Source organism: Bombina bombina, chromosome 2 (assembly GCF_027579735.1).
Source record: "Bombina bombina isolate aBomBom1 chromosome 2, aBomBom1.pri, whole genome shotgun sequence".
NCBI lineage: Eukaryota > Metazoa > Chordata > Amphibia > Anura > Bombinatoridae > Bombina > Bombina bombina.
In genome coordinates this window covers 283647184-283669187 of record NC_069500.1, presented here as the reverse complement: position 1 = coordinate 283669187, position 22004 = coordinate 283647184, and the positions used below count along the sequence as shown (strand labels likewise).

Genomic DNA, 22004 nt, shown 5'->3' with positions numbered 1-22004 from the left:
AGGACGTTAAATGCCGTGGTAACAGTGCTGGACTTTAATGCCGTTAGGGCGGCATGGAACGTCCTATCTTATATGGCTCCCTGCAGCCTCCCCCTTTGACGTTTAGGCTGCCAACTTATAGAATAAACTAAATGTTTTACTTATTTAGTGTGTGTATCTAATTCATAACGATCCCATCTACTATCCTAGATATTACATTATCTAATCTCTATTCTGTACAGCTACTTATTTTTCTGTAAATACAAGCATTATTTTGTATGCATACAATAGACATCTGTCTCCTGCAAGAGTTTCAGTACCAAACTAATGTTTTTGAGTAGATGTTTTACTTAAAGGACCATTAAATACATTATAATTGCTTAAACAGCAAGTGCGCAATAGAAAAGACAATGCATTGGCACTTGCTTAATTTTAAATAAGCGTTAGATTTTTTAAAGAAATTGTATTTGCTGCCCCTGTACAATGTGACAGTCATCAGCTAATCACAGACGTAAGCACTGTAAATGTTTGCACATGCTCAATTGTAGCTGGTGCCTCAGTAAGTGTGCATATAAAAAGACCATACATTTTGATAATGGAAGTAAATTGTAAAGTTTCTTAAAACTGCATCTAAATCATGAGAGCTTAATTTAGACTTTAGTGTCCCTTTAAATCTCCAAATGACATCATAATGCCAGCACTCCTCACCAATGGGAGGGTTATAAATACATATATTGGCTATTTCATCGTCCATGGGTGTAGCATGGGCTTTAATGGGTGCACTGTAACCCCTCACATAGTCCTCTCAGCTACTGCTCACTGACTGGTTAAATGATCTAGCACAGCTCTAGTGGATGGAGGCACCATGCCATTGAAGCCAAGACTATTAGGAACTATAATTCCCAGCAGTTACTGGGTGTCACTAAGAGTACATGTGCCACCTTTCCACTCTCACTTGTAAAAAGGCAGCAATTTTCAACCCCTTTCTTCATTCACAGGATCAAAGGAATTGCAGAGGAATATATAAGCGAGAAACTGTCTTGGGGTGCAGATAATGTTCTTACCCCTGGGTGCCTGATACCCTTATTATACTTCTGCACTCTTCTGATGGTTTGGGTATAATTAAATGTTGTCAAATGTCCTTTAACAGTAGAACAAATGAAACTTTTATATCTTTTTAAGAACAAAAAAAATGTATTATTCATTTAAAAAACGCATTCAAATGCTGATTATCATGAACATACTGAAAGCCATTTAAGCTATTTTTTAATGTTATAGTTTTAAAACTGAAAGTTAATTCAGTATTCCGTTATTGAATTTGATATAATGAAATGTTGCATTTGTTTGCCAAACAGCTGACATTTTTTTAGATCAAACAAATGTGGCCAACAAATGGCCAAAAAAATATTTGCCCATCCCTAGGTAGAATATTTTGGTATATATATATAAACATTTGTCTGGCATATTAACAGATTTTAAAGGGACATACATACCATGTAATCACAAGACTTCTGTGTGGTGTTGTAATAAATTAACATACAGAGCGTAAATGCTTTTGAACGGCTTAACATGTATTTGCTGCTATTGTTTTTCAAAGACCAGATTCCATTCACAATTTGCCTTATTTGGATGAGTCCAGGTTTGCCACTGTCATTTTGTTGACAAATAGTATATTGTATAACAGTATATTTTCTAGTCCCTTCTTGCTGAGCTCAAATAGGGACAGAGTTGAAGGCTTGTGACATCTACAGTGTGCATTTCTGATTCTCAGAGTTGGAAAACCAAAAACTTTAGAGTTAGTTTACAAGAAAATGGGTTAAAATAAATAATTAAAATATACTGCAAATGTTTTTTTCCTGTGTATAATTAAGCATTTTATAATATAATATTAAATCACTTTGTGTCTCTTTTTAGTTTGCAATCATTCAAATTTAGATAACATAATTTGACAAAGCAGTTCATAGAGCTTTGTATTTTGCAAGGCTATTGTAGCTCTGTTAATTCCACTATTGAATTTAGAATCTGGAGTGTCAAGCAAGTTTTGGCTCTACGCAAGAACATTTTGTTAGCGCCAAGTTGATGTCCCCTGTTGGTAATGATTAATGTATCTACGAGGGAGTTGACCTCTTTTCTACATTCTTTAGCTGGACTGCTGCATTTTTCAGCCTATGTATCTTGCAAAAGAATAAATTCTTGCCTGGAATCTTAATCATGGTGGATGCTCCTCATCCCAGAAATAATGCACATACTGAGACAGCAACATTTAGGAGTTGCCATCTGCAAAACAAGTTAACAATAGACGCAGCGGTCACTAACATTTGACAATGTGGCACAATATGTGATTGGATGATTAAAGGGACAGTCTACTCCTGAATTTTTATTGTTTAAAAATATAGATAATCCCTTTATTACCCATTCCCCAGTTTTTCATAACCAACACAGTTATATTAATATACTTTTTACCTAAGAGATTACCTTGTTTCTAAGCCTCTGCAGCCTCTTCCCCCTTATTTCAGTTCTTTTGACAAACATGCATTTTAGCCAATCAGTGCTGACTCTTAACTAACTCCACTGCAGTGAGCACAATGTTATCTATATGACAACGGCTAAGAAATTAGAATATGAGCCTACCTAGAATAAACTTTCCCCATAGAATACAAGAGAGCTAAGCAAATTTGATGATAAAAGTAAATTGGAAAGTTTTTTAAAATTGCATGCCCTATTGGAATCTTGAAATTTTAATTTTGACTAGACTGTCCCTTTAAGAGTTTTTTTTTAGCAGACTTCTTATATTCAGCAACATTTAAATGTGCTTCTGATTTAAAAAAAGATATATCCTAACAACATTTATAAATGATTTTTTATCAGATAAGTATTAGACAATCTGTACCCTCTTATCAAATACACTTGTCCTTCTAATCGTCTTCTGTTCTAATGTGATTAACCAAAGGATAGTGGGATTGTAAAGGCATTATTTACAAGCTAGGTGTCCAAAAGTCACAGTTAAAGGGACAGTCTACAATAGCATTTTTATTGTTTTAAAAGATGGATAATCCTTTTATTACCCATTCCCCAGTTTTGCATAACCAGCAGTTATATTAATATACTTTTTTACATCTGTGATTACCTTTTATCTAAGCATCTTCTGACAGCCCCCAGATCACATGACTTTTTTTTTTATTATCTATTGACTTGCATTTAGTACTGTGTTTTGCTAAATCTTAAATAATTCCTCGGGCATGAACACAATGTTATCTATATGGCCCACATGAACTAGAAGTCTCCTGTTTTGAAAAGAAAATAAAAAAAGCATGTGATAAGAGGCTATCTGTAGTGGCTTAGAAACAGGCAGATATTTAGAGGTTTAAATGTTATAAAGTATATTAATATAACAATGTTGGTTGTGCAAAGCTGGGGAATGGGTAGTAAAGGCATTATCAATCTTTTTAAACAAAACCATTTTTAGTGTAGACTGTCCCTTTAAAGGACCACTAAATAAAGTACAATTGCATAATTAACACATGCATAATAAAAAGACAATGCAATAGCACTTACTTTCACAAAAGCAGTAGATTTTTTTTCTGGCAAATTTATTTTTTCTCCCATTTGCTAGCCCCCCGTATCATGTGACAGACACCAGTCAATCAGACAACAGTATAATTATACCCTATGAGTTTGTGCACATGGTCAGTAGGACCTGGTGCCTTAAAAAAGTGTAAATATTAAAAAGATTGTGTAAAGTTTGTAGATGGGTGTAAATTCAAAAGCTGCTTAAAATTGCGTGCTCATTCTGAATCATGAAAGTTTAATTTTGACTTGAGTGTCCCTTTCATGGACATTCCAGGATAGAAACGGAACAAACTGGTCTAGTACCCCAGGAATCTGTGCCATGGAATTAGTATTTGAGAAGATATACTAATATATGCCTTAATTAAAATGAAAAATTTGAACATGTTCAATTAATCATTACATTCCTAGCGCTTACATTAATTACATTATATTTATTACACTAACTAATGCCTTGACAACGAACAATTTTATTTTATTGCAAAATGCTATTTAAAGTAGACATGTGCAATTCGTTTCGGATCGATTCGGTAATTCGGAAAATTCGTCAAATTCGAAGATTCGGATCGTTCCAAATTTCCGAATTAAAATACTGCCGAATTTACCGAATAAATCCGAATTAGTTTGGATTTATTCGGTAAATTCGGATGGCCATGGATTACCCTAGTATTGTACAGTATATTAGGTTATATCACTCTGCTATGGGTTACACCTAATATACAGTACATAATACTAGTCTAATACACAGCACACATACCGAAATTCCGAATTTACGAACCGAATCGAACAGAATCCAGCCAAATTTTTTCGAATCCGAATGAATCTGAAACGAATTCGAAACAAATTCATTCGAAGTTTTCCGAATTCGAATCGATCCAAAACGAAATTCTAAAAACTCCAAATCGATCCGAACTGAACCGAAACAAATTTTCCGATCATGCACATATCTAATTTAAAGTATTACAATGGTAGCATAGTATTTGTAATCACTTGAATAGCTTAGAAATATGACTCTACCTAGGTTTAGCTTTAAACAAAAAGTACCAACAGAACAAAGAAAATTTGATAAAAGTAAATAGTAAAGTTTAAAATTGCATGACCTATCGGAATCATGTAAATTTAATTTTGACTAGACAGTCCCCTGGTTCTGTTTCTCTTGATTGTTTTTAGACTGTCCCTTTAACATAAGATTGAAATCACATTCCTATTTAAATTTATTATGATTTTTTCCTAAAAGTGTGTGTGTGTGTGAGGGGGGGTAGCATCAAAGCAGAGCGAGTGAAGGAGATAAACAATACAACAAGAAATAAATATTTACAAATATAACTATTTAGTATTTTAAACTTGCAGCTCATATTGGCTCTACTAAGCTAAATCAGTGCCTCCCAGACTATTAAAGGTGCCATAGACCCCATAATCACTTCTTGTGTGGCCTTCTAAATAAATACATGGCTATTGTAGGATCCTTCTGAACCTGTAAAGTCCAGTATTTTCAGAAGCTTGCATTGGAACATTTTATATAATAAATATTGCTAAAAAAAAGTTAATGATTATGTAAATGAGTTATAAAATATTTTAGAAAATATGCAAGTAATATTTAAAGATATTTTGGGGCGTCAAAAACATTAACTCTTGTAACCAAGTGTTTTTAATTTGAATAAATTGCCTTTAAGTATCTGTATGCAAGGAATTCTTATTCAGTTTTGTATTTTGAGATGTTCCTTTTCAAATAAGTTCATGTTACATAAAAATGCAATAAATAGAATTCATATTTCTACATGATTGTATGAAAAGCACAGAGGGCTTTTTGTTGAGTTGGGTCATGTATTCAGCTCTACACAGATGTCTATTTATCACTTCAGTACTGTATAGTGACTGACACATCAATCATGTATAAACAGCTCTAATCAATAGAATATATTTCTGGCAGACTCTAGAACCGATAAAAAAGATAAAGATTAGGAGAAGTATTACAAGTTTGTAATATAGCTCCTGTTTTCTTGTTAAAAGCATTTAGTTATACTTTGTTCCTGTTTGTAGGTTCAATAGGCTCAATGACTGGAGTGAGTAATTGCTCTGTTTTTAGCTGTAAGGAAAAGCCTTATTCGTATTCTTGTACAGTGCTTGCCTTGAAAGTGCACACTTAGGGTAGCAGAGGTTTCTATAGATTTAAATAAAGCATCTGTGCAAAATAACTTTCTGAGTGAACAATTTTGGTTGTATTAAACTAATGTTAATGATTATTTGAAGCAGTTTTATAAAGCAGGAACAATTATGATTGGGATGAATTGATTAAACTATTAAAAAACATGATCTGTATCAAGTGTGATGATTAGATTCTGCTGTTTTTAATTTCCACTTATACTTTAGAACACTGCTTGATTGATACTATACATAATGGCCCCAATTTATCAAAGTCTGGCGGACCTGATCCGACAGTGCGGATCAGGTCCGCCAGACCTCGCTGAATATGGAGAGCTATACGCTCTCCGTATTCAGCCTTGCACCAGCAGCTTACAAGAGCTGCTGGTGCAACGCTGCCCCCTGCAGATTCGCGGCCAATGGGCCGCCAGCAGGGGGTGTCAATCAACCCAATCGTACTTAATTGGGTTGATTTCCGGTGATGTCTGTCCGCCTGCTCAGAGCAGGCGGACAGGTTATGGAGCAGCCGTCTTTGTGACCGCTGCTTCATAACTGTTGTTTCTGGCGAGTCTGAAGACTCGCCAGAAACACGGGCCGTCAAGCTCCTTTCGGAGCTTGATAGATAGGCCCCTATGAATCTACTACTTATACCACTGAGTCTGCTGGATGGCTTCTTAATTTCATGCAAATGTATCAAGCCATGGCTTAGAAACATATTTCAATACAAACCAGTAGCAAGGTAGCATTATAGTAGTATAGGTATTTAAAAGTTTGGAACAGCGATCTTTTAGTTAAAAGTTGAACAATTGTTAACAAAATACAGAGATAGGGGATTGGCACAAAATTATTTGTTGCATTTAGAACACTTTTTTTATCTGATCATGAACTGTTCATATACTGAGCTCATCCTAAAAATGATAAAATACTATATTATATGTACCTACCTGCCAATATAAAGTGAAGCAATATTTAGCTATGGTAAAATATAGATATAAATAAAGATATTACATAAAATTAATGCTTTGTGGGCTTTTATTTTAGAAACATTCTACTATACTATAACTGTAATTTATGTCATAAGAACCACATCAGAAAAAAGGACTCAGATCGTTCAAAATTATTGTCCTATCTTTCAGTTCCTAGCAAAGATCTTTAATCATTGTTTTGACCTTTCAGATCATGTCATGGAATTTTAGAATGATGATGTTTCAGGTTCTTGTTTTCTATTGGATCTATGGCACCCAAATTCACACTACTTTTTTTTATTCCAAAAATGCATCAACTAATATTTATCCCCTAGGTACTGGGGCACCCTTCCCTGCTCAGTTCCACATTGCAATGCTCTACATGATGTCACCACCACAAATTTGCCAATCCTCTGCAGGTTGGCACAGACCGGTTCTAGAAATTAAATATTAGTTGCCGCATTTTTGGATTATTTAAAAAAAATATATGTATTTGCTTTCCTATATATAACAATATTTAGTAGTATTAGTAGTAGTAATACCTGTATAATGGTTGATGTTTTCTTTTGGAGAATTAAATTGTCCTTTCCAGTTTGCATTTGTTTGTTTTTTTTCCATACACAATTTTAATCACTACAGTATTATGTGTTATTCTAAATAAACTATAATGATATTTTGAAAGGATTTTTTTCTTAAAGAACAGTCAAGTAAAAATAAACTTTTATGATTCAAATAGGGCATGCAATTTTAAACATCTTTCCAATTTACTTTTATCACCAATTTTGCTCTGTTCTCTTGGTATTCTTAGTTGAAAACTAAACCTTGGATATTCATATGCTAATACCTTGACCTTGATGGCCGCCTCTAATCTAAATGCATTTTGACAGTTTTTCAACACTAGAAGGCATTAGTTCACATGTATCATATAGATAACATTGAGCTCATGCATGTGAATTTACCGTGGAGTGAGCACTGATTGCAAGGGCGAAACAACAGGGGGTGCAGAGGTCGCAACTGCGACTGGGCCCCTTCTTAGATTCTTGCACCTGGGCCCTGTGGTTTCTAGTTACGCCTCTGACTGATTGGCTAAAATGCAAGTCTGTCAAAAGAACTGAAAAAAGGGGGCAGTCTGCAAAGGCTTAGATACAAGGTAATTACAGAGGTAAAACGTGTATTATTATAACTGTGTTTGTTATGCAAAACTGGGGAATGGATAATTAAGGGATTATCTATCTTTTAAAACAACAAAAATTCTGGTGTTGACTGTCTCTTTAAGTAATTGTGGCCTTCTGTCATCAAAGGGGAATATTTATCTCTTATGAGATAGCGATCACTTCATTCTATGCTATTCCACAAAATTGATTTTTCAGTGTGTCTAAAATGCCTTACTAATGAATAATCAGTCCCAAGAAATAACGCAGTACCAAATGATATTTATCACAATGTGTGAAATTGCTCTAAATTACCCACAGCGTATACTGCTTAAATCTAAACCGTATGTGTTTGTGTGTGTGTGTGTGTATATATATATATATATATAAATATATATATATATAAATTAAAAATAGAGTTAGGGAGAAAAACTATTATTTTCTAAAACACCTGAATACTAGTGTTTAAAAGTAGAAAAACAAATTTATTTAAAGCCTAGATTGCATTGGCTGATCATTGGCCTGGTGCAGACCCCTAATAGTAATATAAATTCAAAATATTTTTTAAGGAGAAAAATATTATAACATAGCAGAGCTATATAAGAATGCTATGTATAAAGTAGGGGAAAACAGCACTCCGCAATAATCTGCTCCTAATTGATCTAATATGTAGATTAAAGGCTGAAACATTGTGTCAAAACAAAGAAACATCCAACACACATCCGTCTCTTCAAAAAACCATGACCTTTATTCCCAAAAACAAAACAAAAGAAGCATGCTTATGCTATTACAGTAAAATGCCACTGCAGTGGAGTGCCTGTTTGAAATAATATATATTGTTATTGTTGCAAACAGACAATAATTACGAGAGCTTCCAAACATCTAGGTAGTCTGAAATATATACAATGATTGGTTTTAAGATACGAAAGTATGTCAAATAAACATAAGCAGAAAATCTCAAAACAAAGTCCTGAGTGGAGAGACAATGTAGTTATCTTGTTAGATTTCTTTATGTTTCAAAGTCACTGATAGAAATGGTACCATGCATTGCTAATGTACTTACAATACTGAGGTGAAAGTGTCCTCAAACGTCAGCTTGCCAGGTACTACAGTTCTTAGACATAGAGGCTCATACAGGGAGTGCAGAATTATTAGGCAAATGAGTATTTTGACCACATCATCCTCTTTATGCATGTTGTCTTACTCCAAGCTGTATAGGCTCGAAAGCCTACTACAAATTAAGCATATTAGGTGATGTGCATCTCTGTAATGAGAAGGGGTGTGGTCTAGTGACATCAACACCCTATATTAGGTGTGCATAATTATTAGGCAACTTCCTTTCCTTTGGCAAAATGGGTCAAAAGAAGGACTTGACAGGCTCAGAAAAGTCAAAAATAGTGAGATATCTTGCAGAGGGATGCAGCACTCTTAAAATTACAAAGCTTCTGAAGCGTGATCATCGAACAATCAAGCGTTTCATTCAAAATAGTCAACAGGGTCAGAAGAAGCGTGTGGATAACCAAGGCGCAAAATAACTGCCCATGAACTGAGAAAAGTCAAGCGTGCAGCTGCCAAGATGCCACTTGCCACCAATTTGGCCATATTTCAGAGCTGCAACATCACTGGAGTGCCCAAAAGCACAAGGTGTGCAATACTCAGAGACATGGCCAAGGTAAGAAAGGCTGAAAGACGAACACCATTGAACAAGACACACAAGCTGAAACGTCAAGAATGGGCCAAGAAATATCTCAAGACTGATTTTTCTAAGGTTTTATGGACTGATGAAATGAGAGTGAGTCTTGATGGGCCTGATGGATGGGCCCGTGGCTGGATTGGTAAAGGGCAGAGAGCTCCAGTCCGACTCAGACGCCAGCAAGGTGGAGTTGGAGTACTGGTTTGGGCTGGTATCATCAAAGATGAGCTTGTGGGGCCTTTTTGGGTTGAGGATTGAGTCAAGCTCAACTCCCAGTCCTACTGCCAGTTTCTGGAAGACACCTTCTTCAAGCAGTGGTACAGGAAGAAGTCTGCATCCTTCAAGAAAAACATGATTTTCATGCAGGACAATGCTCCATCACACGCGTCCAAGTACTCCACAGCGTGGCTGGCAAGAAAGGGTATAAAAGAAGAAAATCTAATGACATGGCCTCCTTGTTCACCTGATCTGAACCCCATTGAGAACCTGTGGTCCATCATCAAATGTGAGATTTACAAGGAGGGAAAACAGTACACCTCTCTGAACAGTGTCTGGGAGGCTGTGGTTGCTGCTGCACGCAATGTTGATGGTGAACAGATCAAAACACTAACAGAATCCATGGATGGCAGGCTTTTGAGTGTCCTTGCAAAGAAAGGTGGCTATATTGGTCACTGAATTGTTTTTGTTTTGTTTTTGAATGTCAGAAATGTATATTTGTGAATGTTGAGATGTTATATTGGTTTCACTGGTAAAAATAAATATTTGAAATGGGTATATATTTGTTTTTTGTTAAGTTGCCTAATAATTATGCACAGTAATAGTCACCTGCACACACAGATATCCCCCTAAAATAGCTATAACTAAAAACAAACTAAAAACTACTTCCAAAACTATTCAGCTTTGATATTAATGAGTTTTTTGGGTTCATTGAGAACATGGTTGTTGTTCAATAATAAAATGAATCCTCAAAAATACAACTTGCCTAATAATTCTGCACTCCCTGTATATCCAAGTGCGGCATTTCAACTTAAACAAAAGCATTCGACCTTGTTGGCTTGTAAGCAGCGTGATCCTGGTACACAAGGCAATTTCAAGAGGCATACAGGTAACTGGACTGGGACTCCTCCTCCGACGTCCTGTCAATCCCAATTGGTTCCGTCTGTATCTTTGCTCGAGAGAACACAGGTCAGACTTGAAACTCTGTTCTTGGGCAAGTTAAACTCCGGTGGCAAGGCATTGTGCCCAAATGGGCCACCAAGTATCTTCCATCAGATACATTTTGATTGACCATATCCCCTGCCTGGACAGGGGTGGTGACCGGGATAGGACTCTGCTCCGACGAGAAGCTGAGTGGATGTACCGCCTGGGCACAATAATCCCAGGGGGGCTTAATTCACCACCAGATTTTAAAATGCTAATCTAGGGTGGAGATACATACTTGGGGTACGCAAGAATCAACAATTGGTGTGGACCGTTGGAACTGGGGGCCAGACCCTATGGAGGGTAGACCCACTGCTTTCAAACCAAGTCCCATGATGCAATTGGGTCATTATGTGATCCTTTGGCACCATGTAGCCAATAGGTTCTCATTCTAAAAGTTACCCACCTAGAGTTCTCCTAGACCCAATGAACCAGGCGCATTTGATTTGATTTAATCCCTCCAGTGAAAATTTATGAAACCCTCTGTGTATATATTGGGGACTCATGAAGAATGGATGCAGTATGATAATTTTGTGTATGATGCCAATCATGTGATAATAATGGAGCTCTTACATTACTCATAAGGGATATGTTACAGTAGGGGTGGAATACACCCGGTCTCAGTACTATATAATCCAAATAGAATGGAAGTCATTGTAGAGATCATATAATACCTCACTTGTGGGTTAACTAGCTTGCCCCGTATCTATAGCCATCTTTCATTAGAATTAATGTGCTGCAACTTGTGTGCCGGGGAACGGCAACATTATTATTACGATTATTTGATGAATGTCAATTTCATAACATTGAGGGCTTAGCTCTCAATTTGATAGTACCATAAGTAATGAAAGGAATGAAAAAGTAATGAAACTTTTAACATACCTGGGAAAAACAGGGATTGAGTCCTTATGGAGGTGCGCACATGTGACAAACAGAGCACAAAAAAAGAGAACAGTCTCGGGGGAAGCGGGGTAATTCCCCACCACAGGTTACTCGATCTGGCGGCAGCACTCCCGGGGAGACGATGATGGCAGATATCTGTAGGAGCAGAAAAAAAAGGAGAGGCGCCTTATGGGACAGTATCGTGGTGTCACTAAGGTGCAGGATAGAACGGACAGCACACACAGATGGCAAGGTACTCACAAGTGAGATGGCATATGCGTATGCCAAACTAGACAAGACGGAACCTTAGTCGTCCACCAGACGATCCAATGGGAAGATGGCTTTAGCACTCCAACGGTCCAATCCGCAACGGCGGAAATACACAAACGTCAGAGACCCACAGCGTCTGTGGGAAGATTAGTGGCTCAAAGTCCTAGGTGTAATTGGCAGGATACCGCACCAAACATAGGATCAAAATGATGGTCGGCAAAGAGCGGGGGTATCATAAAAGAAATTTTATTTAAAAAGGTTATTATTAAAACTGTTTAAAATACTAGTAATACGTAGTGTATTACTAGTATTTTAAACAGTTTTAATAATAACCTTTTTAAATAAAATTTCTTTTATGATACCCCCGCTCTTTGCCGACCATCATTTTGATCCTATGTTTGGTGCGGTATCCTGCCAATTACACCTAGGACTTTGAGCCACTAATCTTCCCACAGACGCTGTGGGTCTCTGACGTTTGTGTATTTCCGCCGTTGCGGATTGGACCGTTGGAGTGCTAGAGCCATCTTCCCATTGGATCGTCTGGCGGACGACTAAGGTTCCGTCTTGTCTAGTTTGGCATACGCATATGCCATCTCACTTGTGAGTACCTTGCCATCTGTGTGTGCTGTCCGTTCTATCCTGCACCTTAGTGACACCACGATACTGTCCCATAAGGCGCCTCTCTTTTTTTTCTGCTCCTACAGATATCTGCTTTTAACATACCTAGAGTCTATCAAAAATATTGTTTCTATGTATATAATCTTTCTATGTACATATTATTTTATTATTCTGCGATATTCCAAATGGGGTTGGCCTCCGGAATATGGAGCATGTATCCCTCCTGGCTGGTACTTATAAACATCAGGCCTAAGTTTTCAGAGCTATCTCAGACACCGTAGATGGAATGTGCATGCGATTATGTTTACCCGGGTTGCCATGGTAACTAGCGGCAGTTACGTGCACATGATTCCTCTGAGGTGGGAGAGAAAGACCTGAGAGAATATGCCCCAATTAGCCATCGGTCACACATTTGGGCTAGGTATATGCAGTAACAACTGATGTGTGCTTAATGCGTTAAGTTGATTTTACTTTTTGTATGTTTTCACATGTATCACCTACGATGTTAGTAATGAAAAAGCATAGGTTGATTCACTGTTTGAAGCGGCTTATTGGCATTAAGATAAGATTGATGCTAAAGGCTAGACCACATTTGAATATTTGCAAATTTAATATGTTGAAATCAGATAATATATTATTTTGACATTCTCACACCGGTAGTGCTTAGATACATAGTACTTCCGGTTTTTCACTCTGAATGGAATGCAAGGCGTGCGTTCCAGTTCAATGCCTACAGGTTTTGAATTCACTGATTACACACAGGTATTGCTTGTTTAATTATTTCTGAATTGTGTATGTATGTATAAATTGAACACATTTTCACTTTTATGTTATGCTGATGAAGGGGAAGATATCCCTGAAAACGTTACATCAATAAAACAAACCTTTGGTTTCACTTGGATTGAGAAGACCTGTGAGTGCATTTACTTTTCAAGGATTATATTGTTTATTCTTGCACCCAGGCGGATGTCCCTAGGAGGGTAACACAGCTAGATGGACGGTATTTATATATATATATATATATATATATATATATATATATATATATACAATTCCAGTAATACAGCTTTATATTGTTGAATAAACAAGGAAAGAGGCGCCGTATGTGTGAATCTGTAACAACCAGTTCCAAAGATAGAGCAAGTGCAGGGTACTCACAATATGAGAAGGCACTCAGATGTGCCTGTAGACGCAGGCTGGTATTTACAGCAAACCAGCTAGCTGTACAGGGCACTTCAGGGTCCCAGGATGCAGATCTCCATCCTGGGACCCTGAAGTGCCCTGTACAGCTAGCTGGTTTGCTGCAAATACCAGCCTTTTCGTCTACAGGCACATCTGAGTGCCTTCTCATTATGTGAGTTCCCTGCACTTGCTCTATCTTTGGAACTGGTTGTTACAGATTCACACATACGGCGCCTCTTTCCTTGTTTATTCTAGATTGTCTGACCTTTGGAGGGTGAAGATTGAGTGCGGCCTGGAATTGCACAGAATTGACACACCTTGGAATATATTTGACCATTGTTGGAGTCTGATCTCCATCTTCTATTTTGGACTCTGGTATTTAACTGTTTATTGATACGGTTGTGCCATTTAATACCCTGCATATGGTGATTTGTATCAGAGAATTGTATGTAGATATTGATCTATACGGTCGTGTGTACACTCCTATGTGCATATATATATGTGTGGATATATATAGATCTACATTAATCTAATATTGGCCCAGCCAGATTTTCACTGTGCCAGGATTATACACAAACACACACATATATATATATATATATATATATATATATATATGTATATATGGTATTGTACACATTCTAGGCTTTAGCGCCCCCTATCGGGTGTTTTACCCTTGTTATCATTGAGCTTTATATTGTTTATATACATAATATACTGTAAATTGCTTAAATTAAACACAGAAGAACGGACATGAAAGGATACAATTAAACAGAACTTAAACTAAGGGCCTAATATTGTAAGCATTGTCACAATAGCGCTATGTTATAAAGTTATTGCAATATTGTTTGTAGGTGAAAAGGGATGAAGTCACTGTTACAAGGCAATCTCACCAAGAGGTGTTTTACTATACTTCACTGTATGAGGCAATGGTTCTCTGCTGCTGGCAGAATATTAAAAGCAGTTTCGCCACCTGCAGCGAAAATGTAATGTAAATGATCCCCTTAGACACTACTGAATGACACAAAATTTACACATGTCAAACAAAACTTAACCTCTTCTGTTACAATACAATAGTGAAACTAGTACAGGAATAATAAACCTATATTAGCTGGAGGATTTTGAAAATAGTTTACATGTGTATATTAGAAATGTGCGATTTGTTTCGGATCGATTTGGAAATTCGGCCGAATTCGTAAAATTCGGGATTCGGATCAATTCGAATTTCCGAATTAAAATAGTGCCGAATCTACCAAATAAATCCGAATTAGTTCGGATTTATTCGGATTTATTCGGTAGATTCGGATGGCCATGGATTACACTAGTATTGTACAGTATATTAGGTTATATCACTCTGCTATGGGTTACACCTAATATACAGTACATAATACTAGTCTAATACACAGCACATCCCACCTAACACTTAACGAAATTTCCGAATTTCCGAACCAAATCAAACCGAATCCACCGAATTTATTTGAATCCGAATAAATCCGAAACAAATCCGAAACAAATCCGAACCGAATTGATTCAAAAATTTTTTCATTCGAATCGATCCGAACCAAAATTCGAAAAAATCCGAATCGAACCGATTTTTTTTGCCATGCACATGTTTAGTGTATATGCCATGTTATATATATTTATTATATTGTAAAATACTTTATTAGGAATTTTACAGGACAGTAGGTTTGCGTAATAAGCAAATACATGATAAAAAGCCAATGTAATAGCAATTACAGGTGGCCCTCGTTTTACAACGGTTCAATTTACACCGTTTCAGAATAACAACCTTTTTTTCAGTCATGTGACTGCTATTGGAAAGCATTGAGAAACAGTGCATTTATTAAAAAAGCCAGTAGGTGGAGCTGTTCGATTGTGTTGCAGCAAAGCCAAGCAAGCTGAAATTAATAATTTTAACCAGACCTGAGCTATCGAGCAGATTTCAAAGGAACAAGATCTTCCTGTCTATAAATAAGTCCAGATTGGAATGCATAGAAAGAACTATTTGCAGAAAAATGCAAGTGAAGTCTGTGTTGTGTGATTATTTTATTAGGTTTATAATGCTGTTTAGCAAATGTTTTTGTTCATTTAACTTAGTTTATTTATATATTCTGTGTTGTGTGATTATTTTATTAGGTTTATAATGCTGTTTAGCATTTAAAGTCTTCATTTCAAAGCTTTAAAAATAATGTATTAGGTGTTACTTATGCCAATTTTGAGAGGGGCCTGGAACCTAACTCCCTCACTTCCCATTGACTTACATTATAAACTGGGTTTCAATTTACAACGGTTTCAATTTACAACCATTCCTTCTGGAACCTAACCCCAGCGTAAACTGAGGGCTACCTGTACTCTGAACTTCGTAATAGCTTTTTTTCCAAAAAATTTCAGTTATGTATATTTTTCATTTCTCCTGTATCATGTGACAGCCATTAGCCAATCACAAATGCATATACGTATATTCTATGAATTCCTGCACATACTACGTAGGAGCTTGGGACTCAAAGAGTGTAAATATAAAAACACTGTGCACATTTTGTTAATGGTAGTAAATTGGAAAGTTGTTTAAAATTGCATGCTCTATTTGAATCATGAAGGTTTAATTTTGACTTGAGTGTCCCTTTAAGTAAGTTTGTTATTTAAATAAATGCATTTTTAACTTTTAGCATGTTCTTTTGTTTTTAGGAACAGGTTTTAGTGTATGTGATATGAATATCCGATGGGAGACAGTACCATGGCTTTTCATTTGACAATAGTACATTTTTTTGTTTAAATATTTATTAAGTTTTCAAAAAGTATATTCAAATAACAATATGAAAATAATAAGCCAAACTTTGCAATATGTTTTTATTTTAATTTTTTTAATAGATGGCTATTTTAACATTTTTGTATAGCCACTACACTGTACTGTATGTGTTTTAGTTCTAATATCACAATCACACTGTAACAAACATGTTATAATTTATTAATACTTGTTACAGTGTCACAGCAATATTAGTAAACCCTTTCAGTACAGTGTGAACTTAGTTTTTTTTAATTTTATTATAACACTCACACTACCAAACGTATCTTCTATGGGATATTACTATCACTTGCATTAAATCTCGTTCCTAAAAAGAAAACACGCAAAAAGTTAAAAACACGTTTATTTGATTAACAAACTTACTTAAAATGCGTAATATAGCTGTTTACAATATAATACATATGTATAGCAAACTATATAAACATGTACTATCAACAAACCCAGCTCACATAGGTTTATTATAAAGTTTTTTTTTTTTTTTCTTTTTTTTGTTCTATATTAGGGGCAGTATACACTCATTTTCATATAACTGCATGTAATAGACACTACTATAAAGAATAAGATGCACAGATACTGATATAAAAATCCAGTATAAAACTGTTTAAAAACTTACTTAGAAGCTTTCAGTTTAGCTCTGTTGAAAAGGCAGTTGGAAAGCCCACTGCAAGTGGGAAATAAGACACTCCCCTCCCCCTTCTTTTGCATATGAAAAGACCCTTTACACAAACAGGAGCAAGCTAGAGTAGGTAGCTGACAGTATTCAAATAAAACTTTAGGGCTTGGTTAGGAGTCTGAAAATCAGAGTAATGTTATTTAAAAATAAGCAAAATTATACATTTTAAAAAAAAACTTTATGGGCTTTATAAATAGATCATCTACAAAACATTTATGCAAAGAAAAAATGAGTGTATAATGGCCCTTTAACAATGGTGATCACATTCATAGCAAATATCCATGAGAGTAACCTGTATTATAACGGGGAAGCATCACCAGGAATTTCTGATGTTCTAAACAATATCATCCAGTTTATGGAAATCTACTATATTTACAGCGAAACTTAGTTGGCAATATATTGCATATATATTTAAATGCAGTCAGATTCAAAGGCAGTGAACCCTAAAGCTTCCGATGGAAGGTAAATTGCCACGTTTCTGTACAGTGAGGCCAGTCCATTATTTTATAACGTTTACCACCTTGGGTAATTTAAGAGAGTGACATGAGCATACACAGTTGTAATCTTAGTATAGGGGATTTTGTTGTGCTTATAGCAGACTAACAAATACCCATAGCCCTTTTTTGTAAAAAAAAAAAAAAAAAAGACGAAATAGTAAAATTACATATTAAATTTGTATCACTAGTGCTTATGGTGTATAAAAGCACTGTTTAGATCCACTTAGAAGTCCTGTATGAGTTTTTTGTATTTTTCTTAAAATGTCTTTTTGACATTTTAAATTCACTTCTAAGTAAAAATATAGTTATTGATTGCAGTAAGAATGCATTACATGGCATTTGATGGAACTTAATTGAAATACTTATAATACATATTTTCTAGGTAACTTCATAATTACATTACTAGAAATGGAGAGTTGCCTTACCTGTGTACATTTTTGTTTACTATAATATCCTCACCGTCCATATTTACCCATTTTACTAATAATGCCTTACAGTTTTTGCCAGGATATTAATTTACCACTTAGACACATTTTATTTTTATATCTACTTGATCAAACATGACATGATGTTGTTTTTTCTTTTGTTTTTTGCTTCCTAGTTAATAGGGGTACATAATTGTTGTTACACTCAGACATGATTGTTTATTAAGTGAATAGAATTAGGTACTGTCATCTATTCTGTGGCTTCAGATATGCATCCCTGCTCAGTCAAATGAGAAGTCATCTTGTATTTGTATGAAATTCTTTGAATTGTTAATGTACATTTTTTTATGTGTTTTTTTCTGATGTTATTTAAAACAAAAAAAAAATATATATATATATATATGTATATATATTTGAAAAATATGTAACTGAGAATTGTATTATAATACTTCCCCAAGTTATTTTACTTTAACTGTTTTTCATATTTTTTGCAGGAGTGATTCGTGAAAGTTATCTTAAAGGTCAGGACCAGCTTGTTCCTGTTACTCTTTTGGCAATTGCTGTCATTCTTGCTTTCGTCATGGGAGCTGTGTTCTCTGGAATCATAGTCTATTGTATCTGTGACCATCGTCGAAGGGATGTGGATGTAGTGCAGAGGAAGGATAAAGATCTGGGTCATTCCCGGAGAGATTCAATGGCAAGTGTCACTAAACTAAGTGGACTCTTCACTGACAGTCAGTCCAAAGAGCCTAAACCTGAAGCTATCCTTGCACCTTTGATGCACAATGGCAAACTTGCCACACCAGGAACTGCTGCCAAAATGTTAATTAAAGCAGAGCAACACCACCTTGATCTAACTGCTCTACCAACTCCTGAGTCCACTCCAACTTTACAACAAAAGAGAAAGCCAAGCAGGGGCAGTAGGGATTGGGAAAGAAATCAAAATATAATCAATGCCTGCACAAAAGATATGCCTCCTATGGCATCACCAGTTATTCCAACTGATTTGCCTCTTCGAGCATCACCAAGCCACATTCCCAGTGTTGTAGTCCTTCCAATATCACAACAGGGATATCAACATGAGTATGTCGACCAGCCCAAACTAACAGAGGTGGCTCAGATATCTATTGAGAATCAGAGTTCAACTCTAGAATACAAGACAATTAAAGATCATCTTTCTAGTAAAAGTCCAAATCATGGGGTGAATTTAGTGGATAATCTCGAGGGTATACCACCTAAAGTGCCCCAAAGAGAAGCTTCATTAGGACCACCAAGCTCTTCAATGTCTCAAAATGGAATGGGCAAACGCATTGATATGCACTCTTCTGCCTACAGTGTGGAATACAAGAGAAACTACCCAACAAACTCACTCACAAGAACTCAACAATCATCCACGCTGAAAAGAAATAACACCAATTCATCAAATTCTTCTCATCTTTCAAGACATCAAAGTTTTGGTAGAGGGGATAACCCTCCTCCTGCTCCACAAAGAGTAGACTCTATACATTTCAGTGCTGCTCAAGGGCAGACAGTGACTCTAACAAGGCAGCCCAGTATCAATGCCTATAATTCTCTCCCCAGATCAGGTGTGAAACGTACACCTTCTATAAAGCCAGATGTACCACCCAAACCCACATTTTCACCTCATTCATCATCCAGTATGTCTAATGATGCATGTACATAATCAGAACAAGATGCTGGAACACCAGAATTTGCCATTTTGAGCCAGTGTACTGCAATTTCATCAATAAAATTTAATTTCCAAGAAAGCTGTCTTTAAGCTAAAGACTCATTGGAAAGGAAAGTGAAATATTTTCTTATATAACCATGTGATGTATGGTTTATGTTCAACTGCAGGACCTGCACACAATGTGGACAGTTGTTACTGTTAATGACTTAACCACAAAATATCACACTCATGAGCCAAAAGCACAAAGTTGGATGTTGCATTTCACCTCCTTGGTTTCTGGAACTGGCTAATGGAGGGCAGAAGAATAACAGCCAACAACAACAAGAAAATGGACGCATGACTTCAGAGACATTGATGATATAAACATAATAATGGCAGAAGTTTACTATGTGCAGATACTGTGAAATGCCCATCAGTGTTACAACCACCTGATTAGCAGATAAATGCCGAACTGGGCACAGCTATTTCAAATCTCTGCTACTCTCCTCTTTTTAATGAATAACATGTGAACGTTAACAATAGTAACTTCAATTATTTATTGTTCATTTTGTTTTTCCTAAGGAAATCACCTTCTGAGCAGCTCTGTGGACAAAAAGACAATGAACTTGATTCATATTTAACATGATATTGCTAACTGGAGTAGTTAAGTTCTTTTTATTATTTTTTTTTCAATAAATTGGCTGAGGAAATCATTTTGAGCTGGCATCCGAAAGTTTGTGTTCAGATTTCCCTTTCTCTTTCCACTCTTTCCAGTTCATCAACATTTTTTTGTTTATTACACTTTTCAGCACTGGGCTAGGATATGTAACTTATTGATCAGTAATACGTTGCAGAGCCACCCAGCTCTGATAGGATTCAAAGGGGAATATTTATTCACGTTAATTAGAGTAATTCACTGGCTGGGCCTTTGATTTCTTTTAAAACATTTACTAATTTTTCTTCCATTAAAAATTGTAAGGATGTCTCTCTATGTTGCACTTAATTGCATATAACATTGCTGTCAACATGGCTTTGTTAGTGGTGATTCCTTTCTGTAAAGGCACCAGCTTGTGATGTGCCATCCCATTCATGTTGCATGTAAGTTGGCAAATGGAATCCACCCCATGGTGTGAAATGCATATTGTGCCAGCTAGGATATCATGCATATAAATTATGGTCTTATCTCACGGGTGATTCATGGAATTAGATCCATGTATAACCTTTCTTCTTCCACATGTAAATTTGTGCCTTACACCCTCAGTTTTGTGTACTTGTGATTAGTAGTACCTATAACACCTTCCTTTAAATAGTTATATATATTTATTTACCTTTCCTATCCTCACACCATCTGTACTCCCATTGGCTGTTGTGTATTACGGAGGTTTAAATCACAGCAGTTCAGAGAAAAAATGTAGTCGGAATACATTTCTGAAAGAACTGCCCTCTGTAATTCATTTAACCATTCTGGATGTGCCAATTCCATCCTGAAACCACCCTTGTACAATGTTGATAGAATCTCTACTGGTATGGGTGGCAGGTTTTGTTTTCTTACCAATTTACCCTATTACCATATAATTTCAGTATGATGATACTATGCGTCAACTTATGTACTGTCTTCATGTCTGGTGTATACACTGGATGTAAAACAGAATGCGATTGGCTGGCCTCTGTAAGTCCCAACTACTCTCGCAGTATGTATGTACAGTCTGAAATGAAGAATAGATAGTTTAATGCAGGCTGGCTCCTGCTGTAATTGAGTACTGCTATAATAAGGAAAACCAGAAGGATGTTACAAAAAACACAATTCTTTTGGTGACTCTTATTTTTCTTCTACCTTTTTTTTCTCTTTAAATTAGTTTCTGTACACAAAATATATTTTAAATCAGTTATTACATCTGTGTCAACATACTTTAGAGACCTTGGTTTTTATACCTAAATGAAAAAAACAAATGTTTTCACTTTTTATACCTTTTGTCTGATTATTTTTCAATGATTTAATTAATTGAAGTATGCTGATATGTAAGTGATTTTTAGAAAATCAAGATGGTTTATGTTAGACCAAAGTGTGTAACAAGGGTGGTTGCATATCATTCCAATTCTTTTTCTTCTTTATCTTATGTTAAAACATTGTCTTTTCTACATCTTTCTCAAGTATTATTTTCATTTTTTCTATAGTTGTCACGGTAAACTTTGAAGTAAAAACGTATATTTTCCATATGGTGATAGTGACATTTCTTAAAGCAAAATAAGCCGTCCCAAACTAATAAAAACACTCTGTCTTTCTGTCT

The 22004-nt window shown here is 35.8% G+C and overlaps 1 protein-coding gene across 3 annotated transcripts in view; it reads left to right on the top strand.

Annotated features, from left to right (window-relative positions):
• SEMA6A (semaphorin 6A) overlaps positions 1-20429 on the top strand; it is a 204434-nt gene extending 184005 nt beyond the window's left edge. For all 3 annotated transcript variants that reach the window (XM_053701581.1, XM_053701580.1, XM_053701579.1), the window contains one exon: positions 18542-20429. In XM_053701581.1, coding sequence (XP_053557556.1) covers positions 18542-19731 — 1190 coding nt within the window. In that variant the 3' untranslated portion in view covers positions 19732-20429. The remainder of the gene's footprint in view (positions 1-18541) is intronic.
• Positions 20430-22004: the final 1575 nt, after the last annotated feature.